This window comes from Mus musculus, chromosome 10 (genome assembly GCF_000001635.26).
Source record: "Mus musculus strain C57BL/6J chromosome 10, GRCm38.p6 C57BL/6J".
Taxonomy (NCBI): Eukaryota; Metazoa; Chordata; class Mammalia; order Rodentia; family Muridae; genus Mus; species Mus musculus.
The window spans coordinates 110,773,551-110,792,339 of record NC_000076.6 but is presented as its reverse complement, the minus strand read 5'-3'; the positions used below and the strand labels follow the sequence as shown (position 1 = coordinate 110,792,339).

Here is an 18,789-nt window from a genome sequence, read left to right as displayed (position 1 = left end):
GCCACACCTCCAAATAGTGCCACTCCCTGGGCCAAGCATATTCAAACCTCACAGAGACTGACAGCCTGTTTATCCTCCCTTGTGGTTTGATGTCCTGTCACTTCAGGAAAGGGAGGAGGGGAAAGTAAAATTCCTGTTGCCAGCCAGCCACATGTTTCTGAAATCTCTTTTTTTGATTTTTGTTTGTTTGTTTGTTTGCTTGGTTTATGGTTTTTCTAAACAGTTTCTCTGTGTAGCCTTGGCTGTCCTGGAACACACTTTGTAGAGCTAGCTGGCCTTGAACTCAGTGATCTACCACCCTCTGCCTCCTGAGCCCTGGGATTAAAGGCATGTGCCACCGCTGCCTGGATGCATTTTCCATTTTAACTAAGCCTGAGGTTTGCTCTGGAACCGTGTTCCTTTATAGAGCCTATATGCTTCTGTCCCATGAATGGTTTTATTTAATAGAAAAGAGAACCTTGTGTAGACCTAATCTGTCCGAGGTGAATGTTGTTTGAGTTGGCTATTTATTACTGTGGTAAAATACTGGAGGTAGCTAACTTAGAGTTGCTAAAGTTTATTGAGCTCACAGTTTTATAGATTCAAAGGCACATCACCTACATTGGGTCACTTTTGGTAGGGGCAGCAGATGGAAATGGTGGGAATATGTGGAGATGAAAGGTCAAAATGCTAGCTACGAAGCACAGGGAGAGAAGTGGTAGCCAGGGGCTTGTTCTACAGTGACACAAGGAACTCTCCCCTAAGCCATACCTTCCAAAGATGACACCTTGTACCGATGGTATGGCCCTTGGCATCAAGGTGTGAACACATGAACTATGGGGGAAAACTAGATGTATTTTAATTTCACTGTATTTTTAATTAGAATATATCTCCAACATTCCCCCCTTCTTCTCCAACGCCTCCCAGACCCCCCCACTCTCTCCCTTTCAAACCCATGCCCCCTTTTCTTTCACTACTGTTATATAACACTGAAATAAATAGATACAACCATTTAGTATTGCTTATACGTATGTTTTAGGGCTAAGCGCTTGGCATTGGATACACAATTAGAGGACTGATTCTCCCTCTCAGTTGTCATTAACCACCTGTAGCTCTCCATCCAAGCCCTGTGAAAGAGGGGACCTATATTTAAACTGTAGAAGATGCATAGCCGGGCGTGGTGGCGCACACCTTTAATCCCAGCACTCGGGAGGCAGAGGCAGGCAGATTTCTGAGTTCGAGGCCAGCCTGGTCTACAAAGTGAGTGCCAGGACAGCCAGGGCTACACAGAGAAACCCTGTCTCGAAAAACCAAAAAAAAAGAAAAAAAAAAAAAAGACGCATAGCAGGAAAGATGGGTCACCTCTATGTGAATGCCGGGGGCGCGCACACGCAAAAGCATCTCCTGCAGGAGTACCTGCTTGAGGACTCCCTGAGAGAACAAGGATTGCTGGTACAGACAATGCTGGCCAATCAGGAACTGCTGTTTAGAAGTGATGCTTTCTTGGGACCAATGGGGGTGTAGATGGAGGGTATTAAAGGAGCTTGCATCAGTGTTCAGAAGAGCTTGCTGTGGCATCAGTCTGTGTCATTGACTCCACGCCACCTCGCTGCCAACCCCCAAGGGCGGGTAGGGTTGGGAAGCAAGTCCGGGGCACAGGCAACATCATGCCAGTCTGCATTGAGAACGGAGGAGAGACTTCCTAAGAAACCCGGAGTGGAAGAAGTTCCAAACAGTTACATTTTATTTTCGTCTAGTGGAATTTGCTTTGTGGTGGGCCATAACTGCTGCAGCTTGTGAGGGAAACGGATACAGGGAACCTGAAGGAATCACTGGAAACGATCTGGCTCCTCCTGTCTCCGGCCTTCAAGTGCTGCTCTAGGACCCTGATCAAGTTAAGTTTTAAAAACGCTTGTCACTCAAAGTCTCTCCGTTGCTTCTGCAGTGGGGGAAGAGTGTAGAGTTAGGATTGTACTGACCAAGATCCTCGAATAACAGTCTTCTAATGGCATGCAGGTTTTGAATACAATTAGGACTGGAGAGATGGCTCGGTAGTTAAAGAGCACTGAGTGCTCCTCCAGAGGTCCTGAGTTCAATTCCCAGCAACCACATGGTAGCTCACAGCCATCTGTAATGAGATCCGATGCCCTCTTCTGGTGTGTCTGAAGATAGCTCCAGCATACTCATATAAAATAAAATAAATCTTTAAAAGTAAAATATAAAATTAATTCCAGTCACAGAGTTTGTGATATGCAGGCACACCCGGATCATGGCATAGACACCATCAATTCTTCAGGAGCATGGTTCAAGCTTCAGTTACCATAAGCTTCATTAACTCTCAGTAACGGAATTAAGCACGATTTTGCCGTTTTGATCACTATAGAAGATGTTTCCCATTATCATTGATCAAGTACTTTCCTTTTTTTTTTTAATGTTCAAATGCATCCCTGTGGCACGGGCTGCTTCTACCATAAGAGGGGCAGCCCCAGCGTCCCATCTGCCTACCAGTCTTGCATGAGTGGATCTGTCAAAACCACATCGAGTACCCAGCAGCACTGGAGTCTCAGAAATGTAGCTGTCAGGTTCTAGTCCCTGGGATAAGAACTAGAAGGGGGAGTAGACATGAGCCAGCAGTCAGTAGTGGGTACCACGCACGACTGGCTTGGCAAGTTAGAAGCAGTGATGGACTGGAAAGCTCATGCCAGAGAGTTACAGAGCGCTGTCCATGATACGACGAGTTACAGGTGGGACCAGCAGGACCAAATCCATTTTATATGCATTAGACACACTGTGTAGCCCATTCTTCTGAAATAAAGTGAAAACACTATGTGATATTTTAGGTAAATGTCATGTTACAGAAGCCATGCCATGAAATAACTCTCTAAAGCTTCATCATCATCATCATCATTTCTTATATTTTTTTATGGCCCCTCTTTTAGCCCACTGTTTTTGGAGTTGTGCCTTTGAGACGGTCACACAGCATAGATATATCATGTATGGCTTCTGTCCCTAGGACGCTAAGGGCTAAGTTAGTTTTAGAGGGCTTGAGGGATTCATTCATTGCTTCTCAGAGGAGCTTTTCATAAAACATTGTGAGAATGTTCTCATATTTTAAGTTAAATACACTTACTAACTTCAGCCTATAATTCTGTAGTGAAGTGTGAACTGCAAGGCTAGGGATATGGCTCAGGGGGTAGAGCGTTGGGTGTGCAAACAAGAGGACCTGAGTTCAAATCCCCGGCACCCAGAAAAAAGCTGCGGATAGCAGGGTACATCTACATCTCCAGAGCTGGGGTAGCGGGTGGCAGAGACAGGTGGATCGTGAGGGCTGAGATCCCGGAAACAATAATGTAGGTGATAATAGAAGGCACCAGATGACCTCTGCCTCACACACATTTATACAGGCACACACAAGTATACCTCCTCTCTAACTGCTTAATTTTATCAGTGTTTCCCACTTCTTCTTAACCCATTAACATTCCGGCTCTTTAGAGCCCTTGTTTCCAAGAGCCATAGGAATGAAGAAGTTACCGCTGGGCCACACGTAACAGTGGACTTAGATGTGGGAGGCTGGAAAGCAATTTAGTTTGTAGGACGGTTTCTCAAATCTGGAAGCCTTCAGACTAGCAAAGACACAGAATCAGTCCCACCTTAGCACCCAAACAAGCCAACCACCAGAACGACTCTGTTTCATGGGAAATATTAAGTACTTCAGTGGTTATCTAGCGGTGTGAACATCCTGAACAACGGAAGGACATTGACACAGGATATTAATGGGCGGCAGCATCAGTTACAACAGATGCTGTACTTCAAAGGTGCTGGGCTCTGCAGCGTGTTGGAGATTTTGCAACACACACACACACACACACACACATACATACACACACACACAAACACACACAAAACCCAAAAGAACAATGAGGAACACATCTATTGAGTCCTCTCACTTTCAAGGTTGTGAAAACTTGAGGAAACAGAATTAGAAATCGATTTAGTGAGAAGTATCAGAATTACACAGCCCTGTCCAGACGGAAGGAGTCTGCCTCCCCCTTCTTCCCTTCCAGCTCTTCCTGAAGCAGGAAGTGGTTCTGGTAACTTTATTGCCTGGGGAGATGTTAGGCTGGGGGGTAGAGTTTGATTAGGCTTTCTTAGTCAGGAGAAAGGGCACTGGATGTGGTCTAAGGGGATCCGATCAGCCTGAGGCTGGTTTGTGTGGACTCCGTGGGAGGAGCGATGGCCGGAGGAAAATGCATTGCCTCTGTTACAGAGGTTCAGGGTCAAGCCCTCCCCCCCCCCCCACCCGTGTGAACCAGCTCAAGTCCCAGCTGTGTGAACCAGGCTGTCCCACCTAACAATACGACAGCAGAGCTGTCACCTGGGCACTGTGGACCCCATCCTCTGAGGCTGGAGAGATGGGTGGAAGCCAAGTTAGTAGGCTTTGGAGTGGATAAAAGCAAGCATGTCTCACACCGACAAGCCTTTCAACCTTACAAATGTCAGGATCTGGGAAGGTGATCTCACCTTTGACTTTCTGATGGCTGTACTGACTTTGAGTCTCCTCTGGAAGCTCCAACCTTCCAGTTGGACTTCAGATACAAGGCCAAGAGCATGCTTCCGCGCTCCCAACTCCTTTTGCCTTCCCACGCTTTCGGATCAGCCAGATGCTGTGTGTGCGTGTGTGCATACCTGCAAGAACTACAGGGAGGCCTCAGTAAAAAGCACTCGAGCATCCATGTGGCTGTTGTAGCTGCTGTTGGCAGTCTTAACAATAAACTGCAGCCGAGAGAACAGAACCAGGGTCTACGAGACGGCTTGGCAGGCAAAGATGCTCGTCATTGAAGCTGACCGATGGATTTGATCACTGGGACTCACAACTGAGGGGTGAACTGACTGCTACAAGTTTTCCCCTCACCTCCACCCATGTGCCATATCACACAGACACAGACACACACACTGAAAATGTTTTACAAGTAATATAACATACACGTCTTACTAAATACATTTATTTCCATTGCTATTTTATAAAGCTTAGTATTTTTTCTAAAAGGAAAGATTGGTTTACACGTAGTAGTAGCGTTCCAAGTAGGTGGCTATAGATAATATAGCCACGAGGAAAGAGCAGAGCCGAAACCCGGGACAACGAAGCGGCAAGCAGCAATAGATGAACATCTACGTCAGCCTAGCAGTGCAACGAGATAAGCAGGAAGCAGCTCTACATTACAGTCACTTCCGTACAGAAATAGCACCTTACATTGAGCAATGTAAACTTAGCAGGTAGGTTCAAGTATAAGTTATACCTCCCCAACTCTTGTACCAGAATGCAAGGGTTTTGGAAACCCCGGATGGCATGGTTTGAGGTAGCACATCCCCTCAGTGCTGACCCAAAGCCCATGCCCTCCTTTAACAGTTAGTTCTTCTTGCATTCAACAAGAAGCCACTACTGCTGCTTCCCCATCTCAGTCTCTGGCACTCAGGTCTAGCTGGAAAGCTTCAAAGACCAGTCTTCCGGAAGAGCCAGAAGCTACACCCCGTGGGACCTGAATATGGAAGTGACTTTTGTTTTCCATGGATGGAACTGCTTGACGCCCCCCACCCCCACCCCAAGAATCCCAAGTTCTCTGAGGTGAATATGGTCAATTCACAAACAGAATAATTAAGTATAACAATAAGAAAAAGTAGCAACAAAGGTTAACATAAATGAGACTAGCCAGGAGAGAGAGAAGAGGAAAAGTTCGTATCAAAATGTGGATTTCTTAATAGGAATGCTTTGTGGACATTCCTACCCACGAGGGCTCGTCAAAGCAAGCAGTGTGTAGCAGACTCACTCGCTGCACGTGTGTGTGATAATCCTGAAAAGGGGTTACTTTAAATTCTAGCAAGGAACCAGCAGTGTGGCTTCAGTCATAGACACCATGCAATTTTTACCTGACTCAGGAAAAAAAAAACAAAACTTTTTTTAAAAAAGGGAACAATACCTTTTTTTTTCCAACTTTATAAGCTTAGTGTTGACAAAAAATTTGATTAAGTAGCGAATGTGTTAAACAGGCTACCTATCCCAAGTTTCCCAAAGCTAGTGTTGGGGGTAGTAAGGCTAAAAGTATCTGGTAGTTAATATAAAGCTACTCTGATCAGACTCCCAGAGTCTCTTAAATTATTATTTTTTATCCTTGTATATAGTATTTCGCAGGGTACAAAAATACAAAGGAAAAATAGCCTTATATTAAGACTCTAACTCTAAGAAGTTTAAATAGAAGACAGACTGGAAGAAGAGAAAAGGAAGTAGAGGGGGAAAGATTTACTCTGAAGAGACAGGTGTGCGGTAACATCAGTGTAGAACACAGGGAACCCTAAAGCAACCTGGCTCACGAAGGGCCACGTGCACTTTCCAGGACTATTTGTTGGAACAGCCAATCCCCGTGCTCCTTCTGGGAGGACCACGGAACGTACAAATGAACACCTTGGAAATGGACAGGGTGCCCCTTCTCCCTCTTCGCCTCCGAACACCAGGAAAATGTGTAAGAGAAAAAGAAAATAAAAGAATTGTCTATTGCTCTATGTCTCTCTCCCTGTCATTGTGCTTCACAATTCAACCAAAACGCTTATCCAGGTCCCAACGGTCTCCGTTCTGCTCTGTCGTACCGATTCGTCTTATTATAAACGGTGACCTTGAGAAGGCACACACCCCGGCACTCTACTGTGAACATTTAAACTAGGATACAGGGGGCACAGAGTGAACGGACCGGAGCACAGGAGGATTTTTTTGTTTTAAACAGTGTGACCTCATAGTTCATCGTTGCTGGAGGAGCAGCCACAAGGCACCCAGACTTTAGTTTTCCTTCCTGCAACTCCAGAGGGGTCTGCACAGTTTATTAATGGCTAGGTGTAGCATTCACAGTTATTTTGGTCTTGACTTTTATCGTGTATATACATTTATCCACATTATTAATAAGCTGTAGAATAAGTGCAGGGCAAGTCATAATAACAACAACAACAAAAGCATAAACATTCAAGTCGCAATACCCTGAAAAATACATTGGATGATGTTGTAAACTTTGTGCAGTAAAGTCCCGCTTCAGGGACAAAAATAAATAATACCATAGGATTCCTCACTGAAGGTGGCCTCCCGGAGCCTTAGGAAGCAGTAGCGTATTTAGGCTGCAGATACAGTTCTCACTACAGACTTGCTCAGGGCAGGTGGAGAGGCATATCGCCGACACTTACCCTGGTTAAGTGCTAGGCAACCCCGCTTCAGAAAAACCATAGCAGTCACACGGCATTGCCGCAGCAACACCGCCACGGGCACAGCCTGGATGCTAGGTGGTGTTAAATGCATAATTAGTATTAATGACTTCCAGGAAGATAGATGACTCATGATATCGGGAAGTTAGCAGAACCAGTGGATCGAGCAAGAGAGCAAGGACACAGCTGAGGACCTGGGGTGACCTGTGTTCCACTTAGGACATTTGTCTGGGACACAGGGAGCGTCAGGCACTGAGGCCATCCCACCCACCGAAGCATCAGGCTAGTCAGGCCCGCTGCTAGAGATTTCTAGTCTCCTCTGGGCTGAGCTAGTGTTTCTTGATTGGTTCCTTTCTTTTCTTCTAAAGACCGGATCGCCGAGGCTGCCGGGAGTCTTGAAGAACGTCTCCCGATGTCTCCGTTGGATGCTCTTGGGAGTCGCCGGTGCAGGGGACTAAACAGAGGAGAAGCAGAAGGGAGATGATGTTTTGCGCTCCAAGATGGGGATCTTTTCCTGCCGGGTGTCACTAAGCTGCCTGTGCCCTCATCTACCCTACTCAGCCAACCCTTAGCACAATGCTGAGTATCTCGGGTACAGAAAAACAGCCTACCAACAAGTGTGACAGATGTGGCCGAGGTCTAGAGGCCAGGGCCATGGCCTCTGCTGTCACTAGCTCTGTGATACTGGACAAATTATTTCACCTCGGTATCCCTCGGTTTTCTGCATCCCCGTCAGGGTTAAATATCAACCTCACAGGGCTAGAAGGATCACGTGAGAAAATCCTGGAATTTTGGGAGATGCTAAGCAAACGTGTGTTTGTAGTCCTTTCTGCTAACATCCATCTTCATTATGTGTCCCCAAATAGAAGGGAGAAGGATGCGGCTAATGCTCTGGTTCCTACACTGTCCAGATCGGTGCTCGGAACTAGCAATCAAAAGGCACTGTACTGACGGGATAGATGTTCGTATCGTGACAGTATTCACAAAGTGTGCAAACTCAGGCCAGACAAAGATCTATCTCACAGGGGCTCAAAACTAGACACAGAACTCTATGGGGCTAGAGATCGAGAGTCTTAATCTAATCAATAGTCTTTCCCAGGGAAGAGCTTCCAAACTGACTTATCCAACACCAAGTGGTCAGCCCCAAAATTATATACACAAGTAGCATTATAGGGACTGATTCATATATATATATATATATATATATATATATATATATATACATACATACACACACATATATATATGTGTGTATGTATGTACACTATTATCCACACACATATATATAGTGTGTGTAGTGTACACACACACACACAAACACATATATACTTAGGAATATATAACATATGTAACAACTATTAAAGAAATAGATGCCATGAATTTAAGAATGTGTGTGTGTGGGGGGGTATATAGCAGAAGGGTTGGAGGGAGGAAAGGGAAGATTAATGATGTAATTATAATTTTATTTCAAAAAATTAAAAAGAGAAAACCAAAAAAACAAAAACCAACCCAGCAGGGCTGGGAGGTGGGCACAATGTCCCACTACTAGCTGAGCAGCTGCTGGCAGCTGACTGGGCAGGGAAAGAGAAAGGCAGGGTTCTTTAATGTGACACCAGCTATACTGAGCACACTTGGGAGCAGGCACCATGCCTAATACAAACTGGACTGAGTGGGCTTAGAAAGACAGAGAGACGACAGTGTTGGACAGGAGGAGGGGGGGGGGAGCAGCTCTGGGAGGAGTTGGGAAGAGGAAATGAACAGAATCAAAATACACGGTCTAAAATTCTTAAAGATTCAATAAAATCATTACTTTCCCAAAAAGTGTATGTTCAGGCAAGGGGTATGGAGCAGCGGCAGAGCATTTGCCTAACTTCCGTGGGGCCCTAGGTTCAATTCCCAGTACTGCAAAACCAAACCATGTCTAAAAGTGAATATGATTATTTAAATATGTACCAAACTTCAGAGGCTCTGAATAACTTGACTGAAGAGTTTCAGCCAAATAGAACGTTGGGGGGGGGGGGGTGTAATTAGTGACTGTGAATACCCTCCGTCTTATAAGAATTTTTAACAGATTTTTTTCTGACGGGACTACAAAAAGAATCCCACAGACGAGTGCAGAACTGATTCCGTGGGTGCCGGTTGCATGTTGTGTGTTTTATGAGTGTGTGTGACCTCAGCTCCGAGGCTCTGGACAGTCTCCTTAGACAGCCTAAGGAGAGAGATGACCACCAGGGAGGCGGCAAGGATGAAGCCCTCCTATAACCATAAGGCTCCCCCTGCTGTTGGTAAAGGGAAGCGGGATGACACAGAGAAGATTTGTCTGAAAGTATGACTTCTGTCTTGGAGCCCAGTGCTTTGTGGAATAAGCGGTAACACTGGGTTCACACTGAAAACCAGGTAGAACTGGATGTAACACCTCTCCATACCGGTCAAGCGCCTGGGAGGAAAGCTAACTGTATGTAGGTGCACCCCACCGTGGAACAATGGAGCCTTGGGTCTCACCTGCTCTGCCTTTACCATCGATACCGGATGTCTCACGTAACAGGGGGACTCGGGGTGGATGACGCCGTGTGAGCCTGGCATCACGGGGTTCAGGTTGAGTGAGGGCTGACAGCGAAGCTGAGGGTCTGTACAGGGGAGGGTGGATGGCTTTGGATTGACCATGGCTGCCGGGCTGATGAGAAGGTGAGAAGCAGATGCCAGGGTGGACAAGCCGAAGTTCATGGGTCCGGGGTTTGGGTGAGTGCCGGGGGCTGAAGAAATGGGCCCGGGTATTGCGGGAGAATAGAGAACTGGAAAAGGGCCCAGGCCTGGGGATTGCAGGAACATGCAGGGTACGCCGAAGGATGGCAGCTGAGCCGGGGAGGGTGCCACGGTGTGGGGGGTCTGGGTGCCTGGTAAAACCATGTTAAAACCATTTAACCCTGAAAGAGAAGGAAAACAAGAGTGAAAAATCACAATACAGGATTCCACTCACGGTTACATCTCTCACGGCTCCAGTGGAGTCCGTGATCATCAGTGATGGAGGGAGGGCATCTCCCTCGGCCCCTGCAGTGGATGGGGAGGTTACATCACACAGGCGGCAAAACTGCACGGTCAGCATTTCCCTGCAGGGTCTTGGTTTTTGAGTCAGGGTTTCCCTGTGTAGTTCTGGCTGCCTTGGGACTCGCTCCGTAGACCAGTATGGCGGTTTGAACAGGTTTGGCCCACATAGAGTCTTGTGTCTGAGTGCTTCTTCCACAGGGTGTGGCACCGTCAGGAGGTGTGGCCTGGTTGGAAGGATGTATTGCCGTGGGGTCGTGCTTCGAGGTCTCCTATGCTCAAGCTGCGCCTAGTATAACAGTTTCCTGTTGCCCGAACACTGCTAGGTTACCGGCCATTCTAAGGGTCTAAACTTGCTCTGAAACTGGAAGCCAGTCCCAAATTAAGTGTTTTGTTTTGTTTTGTTTTTAAGTAAGAGTTGTCATGGTTATATGGTATATGGTCTCCTCACAGCATTAAAACCCGAGCTAATGCTGGCCTTGAACTCACAGAGGTCTGCCTGCCTCTGCCTCACAATCTGCTGGGATTAAAGAGTATGCTACCACCACCTGGCGACACGTGGGGTCGTGTGGCCAATGCCTGTGGAGGACTCTTTTATTTTACTTTTTCTCTGTGGATGTGCGTACTCATGTGTGGACGGGGACACCCAGGGACATGAGAGGAACACTTTGAAAGCTGTGTCCTCACCTTCCACTGAAAGGCAGGGGCTCTTGTTTTTAGTGCCGGGCCATGTACGATCACCGACACACTCACACTGGCATGCTGAGCCAGTGCCAGATTCACTCGAGTCAGTCAAAAAACAATAAATGAAGGTATCTTTTAAATATGCAGTTTCTACATCAAATAAAGTGTAGCGGGCAAACGAACAACCTCCCCCCACCCTGTTCCCCATCTATCCCACGTATTTTATTTCCCCTGTAGTTGGTGAATGGAGACCTGCAGTCTCACCCTCCATTTAAGGAGGCCAGGGATGAGACAGGTACACATCAAGGAACGTCTCCGATCAGGTGACACTGGCAACGAGGCGAGCAGTGTGAAGGCGTCGGGGACCCCTTACCTGCGGGAGACTGCACATACAGGTACTGCATCAGCGAGGGGTCTTTGGTGATCTCGTTTTCGTTGGAAGGCTTTTCAGTGTCTGGATTTCTTGCCGGGTTTCCACACTCAGAAGCAACATAGCAGTTTGGGGCAGCCTTTCCTGTAACTTCTTCTGCAGCAGGGAGCTGACCCTTAACACAGGCGTCTTCCAGGGGTGGAGAGCTCCCGTTTCCCATGGTCACAGGACAGGCAAGGTCTGTGGAACTTGAGGGTTTCTGAGGACAACCAAATCAGAAGGCAGAAGAGCCAACCAAGTGAAAATTCCAGTCATCAGTTTCGGAAGAGTTTTCTTAAATTATCGATCACACAGACAAGAGAACAGCCGTGTGCCATTTGGACTAACGGCTCAGTTGTTTGGATTCTATTTATAAGTCCAGTAGAGAAACGGGAGTGTATGTATGTGTAGGCTTATGGCGCCTAGGCACAGACAGGATAGAGATTATGGTAATAGCAACTGGTCATGGCATTCAGAGTATGAAGGAGAAGCCTCTATGCTGGTAACCCGCAAGGAGTGCTGGAGCTGTAGTCTCTCAGCTAGAGTTATATTGGGACCTCTGGGCCAATTTGTAGCTATGAAGATTACATAACAATTCATAACAGTAGTAAAATTACCAATACAAAGTAGCAAAAATAAAAATAATTTTATGATCCACCACAACATGAGGAACTCTATTAAAGGGTCGAAGCATTAGAAAGTCTGGGAACCACTGTTTTAGGGTTCTAAAGATGTGGGCTGGCCCAGAGCCACCTTGGTGTCCGAAACACGTGCTTGCGAAGCCTTGCATGGTTTTCTTCTCCTGCAGTTTATAAATAAACACTTGATTTGCTTTCCCCTAAGTTAGTTCTTTGACAATTTCACGCACATACACAATCCACTCTGGCTATTCTGAGAGATGCCTCTACCTGCCTGTATCTCTCTCCTGTTAGCCAACTTACCGGTGGCTCCGTACATTTCTAATCCAAAGCGCTGGCTGGGCTATATATAAAATCAGAAAAAAACCATTTTGGCAAGAGAAAGGTAGAATTTTTTTTTTTTAAATTAGTGAGACTATTATCTTTTTTTTTTTTTTTTTGGTTTTTCAAGACAGGGTTTCTCTGTATAGCCCTGGTTGTCCTGGAACTCACTTTGTAGACCAGGCTGACCTCGAACTCAGAAATCTGCCTGCCTCTGCCTCCCAAGTGCTGGGATTAAAGGCGTGGGCCACCACTGCCCGGCGAGACTATTATCTTAATTACTGGAGTAATCCATGCCGTGTACCTGGTCTACCCAGACATGACGGAAGTGTTGTGAGAAAGCACTCTGGTTGTTTTTCAGTCTCTTTTGTTCTTTTCGTTCTGGAACTAAGGATCCAGGATCTCTGGGCAGTGAAGAGAGCTGACCCAGTTCAGTCCTCCAGACACATCCATATTCCTGGCTCGGGAACCCCACTGTTTTCAGAGCCCAAGTGGCTTCTGGGGGTGGGGGTGGGGGCACTTTTATAAGCGTGACTTCTTTCTTTTAAATAAAAATAATTTTTCTTATGATTTTTTTGGGAAAGCCAGGCTGGTGCTTCATGAGCTATGTGAGGAACACGTGAAAATGTAGTCCTATTCCAGACTATACTGACTGAGGACATGTGACGTCATCAAACTCATAGCGAACAAGATGGCACCAGACACATTTACCCATACTCCCTTACCTTGGGCATAACTAGGGATAAGGGGCTGTCTTCAAATTCCTGACTTTGTCTTTTCATGGCGGGCTCGTCCTCCTCCTCCTGAGGATCTCTCTCCTCACACAGGCGCTTCTGAGCAGAGGGTGTCACTGACAGGTCAGCTGGGACATCGGAGCCACCACCATCTTCCTCTGACCTTGACTCTGGGGACAGTCCCTCCTGCACACTCCCGTACAGCATGAAGAGTTGGGTGGAGGGCACGTAGACCAGGGGCTGGCCGGCGAGCAGAGCTGGCTTTAAGTTCTCTGTGTCGGAGGCTGCAGAAGGAACGGGGACACCTACTTGTCCGCTTGGACCATTCTGCGCAGAGAAGGCCGGCAAATCTGTTTGAGCAACAGAAAATACTGGCTGGGCTAAAGGCTTGACACAGTATTCAGAGTCCATGGAGAGGGCGGGGTCCAAGATGCTTGCTGGAGGCACTGCTGTGTTACTGACAAAGGCTTCCTCCCTGAAATAAAAAGATACAATGTATGCCATCAAGTCTCTGAGCTCTGCCATAGTGGCCCATCCTCAGCTTCCCAAGCCAGAAGGGACACAAGTCTGCCTAGATGATGTTCAAATGTCCTCCCTTGTCACACACAGAGGCAGACCGGGTGACTCTGGATGGGTTGCTAGGGATGACATGAGGTGCCAATGTGCAAGAGATGTTGGGGCTCTCAGGTGACCCCAGACACTGGTTCCTCCCTAGCTACTTATTGGTTATCGAGTATCAAGCATTCGGCCCTGAAGCATAAAATACTATATAGTCATAGCTACACTCATTCCTGTTTATTACTGAGGAAAACCCAAGCCAAGCTCAGAGGTCTTAAAGATATGAAGATGAGTCTTGTCTGCAGTTGTCGCAGGTCTGATTGATGGGTAAGGGCCAGGTTCCCAGTCACTGGGAGAGCATGGGTAGAGAGGAGTCTGGGCCAGACTGATATAAAGGAAAGCTAGTCTAGTTTGCCTAGAATTCAGTGCGGGATGGGGAGTGGGTAACGAAGTAAACTTAGCTACCAGCTTGGAACTTTGTTATTCTCCTCTGAGTTTGCTCAGTATTACTAACTAGTTCATGTGTTGAACTAGATTAACCTCTGGTAAGAGGAGGATGTGGATTTCTGTTGGCTGCCACAGATCAGACACACTTGACCCAGGGTCAGCTTTGCAAAGATGAGTCGTTCGCTCCAACTGTGGTCTCCCTAGGTAAGGAATTGAGCTCTGAAAGTCACCAGGCTGCAGCGAGTCCATCAACCACTAACATGTTCGCCAGCTACGTCAACCCCCTCCCTCTCCACCAGGAAGCTCACTGCTTCTGGATGCCATCGGATGTCTCTGACTACTACGTCATGGTCTTACACTGTGCGCTGTCTTTCCGTGTTCAGCTGACAGGGCTCCGACCTGCACCCCAGTAGATGGGAACCACCACACACTCCTTTGTTCTGCAACCTGACCGTAGGGAGACGGTGTCTGCTTCCCACCTTTAAAAGTCCCACAGTCTTTACATATTAAAAGTTCAATCCCTTTAAAATATCCAGTATCTCTTAAAATACAAAGTCTCTTAAATGTGGGCTTCACTGAAAAACTTCCTTCAAGAGGGAAAAATATCAGGGCAGTCACAATCAAAAGCAAAAATCTCCAACCATCCAATGTCTGGGATCCAGTTCACGATCTTCTGGGCTCTTCCAAGGGCTTGGGTCACTTCTCCAGCCATGCCGTTTGTAGCACACACGTTGTCTTCTAGGCTCCAGCCACCTGTACTCCACTGCTGCTGCTGTTCTTGGTAGTCATCTCATGGTACTGGCATCTCCAAAATGTTGCTGTCTTCCACTGTAACTTGGCTTTAACAATAGCCTCCCATAGGCTTTCTTCATGGTGCTAAGCCTCAAATCCTTTGCATGACCCCTTCAGTCCTGGGCCATCAATTGCAACTGAGGCTGCACCTTCACCAATGGCCTTCCATGGCCGCTCACAGTGCCGAGCCTCAGCTGCTCTGTGTGACCCCTTTTATGCCTTCAAAACCAGTACCACCTGGGTGACTCTTAACACATTACCAAGTCCCACTGTAGCAGGAGGTACAACCTTGGTTATCTCTGCAACACAGCCTCTGTGCTCTCAAAAAACACTTCCCAGAAGTTGTCACCTTAATGATGCTGGTCTCTTCTTAATCATCACTAATTTCTTAGCTCCAGCTAACCAGCATCAATAGTCCCAGTACTGTAAAGTTTTTGCTTTAGTAGTTCTGGTATCTTGTTAATCACAGCTGATTCTTCAGCCCCAGCTAACCAGAACTACAGAATCTTCACAATCAAAACAGCAATGGCCCTGAAAAGAGTCTTTAATTTTCCCTCTGAAATTTCACAAGCCAGACCTCCATCTTCTGCACTGTTCTCAACATTATCTTCCAAGCTCCTACACAACATCTGACAGAGCTCTTAACAACGAATGGATCTTCAAGTCCAAAGTTCCAAAGTCCTTCCACAGTCCTCCCCAAAACATGGTCAGGTTGTCACAGGAATACCCCACTCTGCTGGTACCAATTTGTCTTAGTCAGGGTTTCTATTCCTGCACAAACATCATGACCAAGATGCAAGTTGGGGAGGAAAGGATTTATTCGGCTTGTACCTCCACATTGCTGTACATCACCAAGGAAGTCAGGACTGGAACTCAAGCAGGTCAGGGAGCAGGAGCTGATGCAGAGGCCCTGGAGGGATGTTCTTTACTGGCTTGCTTTCCCTGGCTTGCTCAGCCTGCTGTCTTATAGAACCCAAGACTACCAGCCCAGAGATGGTCCCACCCACAAGGGGCCTTTCCCCCTTGATCACTAATTGAGAAAATGCCTTACAGCTGGATCTCATGGAGGCATTTCCCCAACTGAAGCTCCTCTGTGTGATAACTCTAGCTGTGTCAAGTTGACACAAAACTAGCCAGTATACCACCCTAACTACTAATCTCAGCCAGGAAGACCTTCTTCACCGAACCTACATTAGTTCCTATTGTGTGTCTGGGAGATGCAAACCCTCTTGAATTTCAACATTTTTGCCAATTGGACCTTTACTCAAATGCTTCCTTTTATTTATATTTGGTTAAGAGACTTTTAAAATTATTTTTACACATGTGTGTGAGTGCAGGTGCCATGGCCTGTGTGTGATGGTCAGAGGGGAATTATTGGGAACCAGGGGCTGAACTTGGGTCAACAGACTTGGTGGTTATAGCCTTTATCCTCACGATGCCCTCTCACCTCCGAAATGCTTCATACTAATGATATTTCATTTAACTCTCCTGTCTGGAGAAATGGCAGCTACACTAATTAGCATTCTGCGTCTCTCCTCAGCCCTGCTGCATAGTCTGTTTCTCCCCACGCCTGCTGTTAAAACTCTCTCATCCCTTCTTTACTGCACTGTCTAAGATACCTTAAAAATCACATCGCACATTTAACTCAGGGGGGTTTCCGATCAGCTGTCACGTGTGAGCTGTATGAACTCGGACCACTTATTCAACATCTTGGGATTGTTTCTTCCCTCTTTAATGAGGATAAATATCTCAGCCTCTGAAAAGGCTGCTGGTATAGAGGGTAATAAATATGAATGCTTCTGGAAAACACTCGGAGTTTGTTAGATAACCGAGCTACGGTCAGGAGAAAGCAAGGTTAGTACATATGAGCTCTTCTCAGCATGTTGGTCTCTTCCATTTTGCTTCCTTTAAGCTATGGTAACTTAGGGGGCAATTTCCAGGCATCTGTGTCATATTACCTCAGGGTTGGCACATAGAAGATGTGTTAGTCCTTCATAAAAAGAGTGGCTTAAAAAAAATTTTTTTTTCGATGGATGGATTTCAGTATGGCCAAAATTAACACTAAGAAATAGAAGAGAACACGCTCTGGGCTCTTGAAGACTACTTACTGCGAATTATCTTCTACTTTCTGTCTGTAGATGGCCGCCAGACTTCCAATTTCCAGGGAATAGGCTGACCCTGGAAGGGAACGTGAAGTTTAGCAAATACAGAGGGAGCCTTCTGTGCGGATACACACAGCAGAGACCATTCCTCACAGCGTAGGGATTGTGAAGGCTACCTCAAATCTGTTTGGGTTTTGTTTCAAAAAGGGCAGTCTCGAGAAGTCAGCTGTGGATGGTGATTCCAGGTCTCATTAAGAAGAAGCAAGAAAGCAAAACACGTCTTGTTGCCCAAGTCATAAACATCTGGGATATATCAAGGAGGCCAAGCGTAGCAAGCCAATTGATCAAGGCTGACTGGATCAATTTCAGGCGTGGGGCTATGCTCACACACTGTGAAGTCAGCATGTCTTTTGCAGCCAATAATTGTTTGACTTCAGGCAAGTCAGGTTGGCAGTTGAAAAAAAAATGGCATGGGTCTAGAGAGATAATCTGAAAATGCCTGCATATCGCCAAGGCTATTCCTCCGTGGCAACCAACGGACTCCAAGGGCTAACCAAGGGCAGTTACCTTGTCTTTCTCCCTGTGGGCTGCTGGGTTCTGAGCTCACTTTTCTCTGTATCTTCTCAGACGTGTGAACCGTGTTAAAGGAACCGTACCGCACCAGCCTCTCTTTTGCACACACTCGGATCTGGCCGTATGCTTCCTTCTTCAATTCTGGTAAGATGGATGCAGAGACGTCCAACAGTTCTTCATCTAGAGGGAGAGACAGAGAACTGGAGTGCCGCTATACAGCTATAACCTTGGGTCGTCTCTTTAAGGGATGCTTCCAGGGGGCTGGAGAGACGGCTCAGTGGTTAGCACTGGCTGCTTCTCCAGGGAACTCAGGTTCCGTCTCCACGTGGCAGCTCACAACTGTCCGTAACTCTAGTTTCGGGGGACCTGACACCCCCAAACAGACATTCATGCAGGCAAAACATCATTGCATGTAAAACAAAAATAAATAAACTAAAAAAGAGAGAGATGGCTTTGAACTTAAAATTGAAATGGAGTTACCCTATTTAAAGAAAAGTTAATGAGCTATCTTAAATCTTAATTTCTTTCCATGTACTGGAAAAAGAAAAGTAGCTAACTATAAAATGAGAGTGAATCCATATGTATCCTAAAATTATTCTAACGGCAATCAAAGTGGGGTAAGATGTTCTTCAACCCGAATTAGAACAGGCCCTAGCATTTTAATGCTCGGTTAGGGTCCAACAGCAAAGGCAACCCAACCGTGCTCGGCTCCACACGCGTGTTTTGAGATTCACTTTCAAGATGAATCAGCCTCGCTTGCCGAAGCTCCAGGGCAATGCAGAAATGAATCTGAATTTCCTACTCGGCCTTTTTCATCTCTTTCTTACGCACGTAGGGGCCTGGTTACCAAGTGACCAAAGGAATAAGGTCGGCAGCCCTCAAGGCTGAAGGCTGGGGATGGAGATCATTTTATGCTTCAGGGTGCCAGCGTGAAGTCAAGTTGGAAAGTTCTGTAACTTGGGCAGCTATCCCTGCCATCTGAATCGCCATTCTCGCCTTGGCTGTTTATTTCCTATAAAGCTCAAAGCGTACCTATTTTAATTATAAATCTGATTTAACCCGCCGAAAAGTCCATCTAGCCCTTTCAGAAAATTCACTTCCACCTCATGCAGCTTTGAAACTGAGTGAAAAAGAAATCTTTACGGCTTTCACTTTCCCGGAACAAAAGCCCAAATATATGTTCCTTTTTAACAAAACATCAGAAAATAAAACAAAAAGAACAAAAGAATGGGTCGAGCCAGTCTTCGGGGACCATATTTGCCTGCTCTCCT

At 46.5% G+C, this 18,789-nt stretch overlaps 1 protein-coding gene across 3 annotated transcripts in view; it reads right to left on the bottom strand.

The window, feature by feature from the left end:
* Nucleotides 1-4,955: 4,955 nt before the first annotated feature.
* The window catches only part of E2f7 (E2F transcription factor 7), a 41,946-nt gene continuing 28,112 nt past the window's right edge, over nucleotides 4,956-18,789 (bottom strand). For 2 of the 3 annotated variants that reach the window (NM_001358560.1, NM_178609.5), the window contains exons 8-13: nucleotides 17,513-17,698; nucleotides 16,952-17,021; nucleotides 13,038-13,521; nucleotides 11,318-11,573; nucleotides 9,721-10,142; nucleotides 4,956-7,672 (exon numbers count right to left, since the gene is read on the bottom strand). In NM_001358560.1, coding sequence (NP_001345489.1) covers nucleotides 7,502-7,672; nucleotides 9,721-10,142; nucleotides 11,318-11,573; nucleotides 13,038-13,521; nucleotides 16,952-17,021; nucleotides 17,513-17,698 — 1,589 coding nt within the window. In that variant the 3' untranslated portion in view covers nucleotides 4,956-7,501. The remainder of the gene's footprint in view (nucleotides 7,673-9,720; nucleotides 10,143-11,317; nucleotides 11,574-13,037; nucleotides 13,522-16,951; nucleotides 17,022-17,512; nucleotides 17,699-18,789) is intronic. The other variant, XM_006513883.4, reaches the window with a different exon arrangement.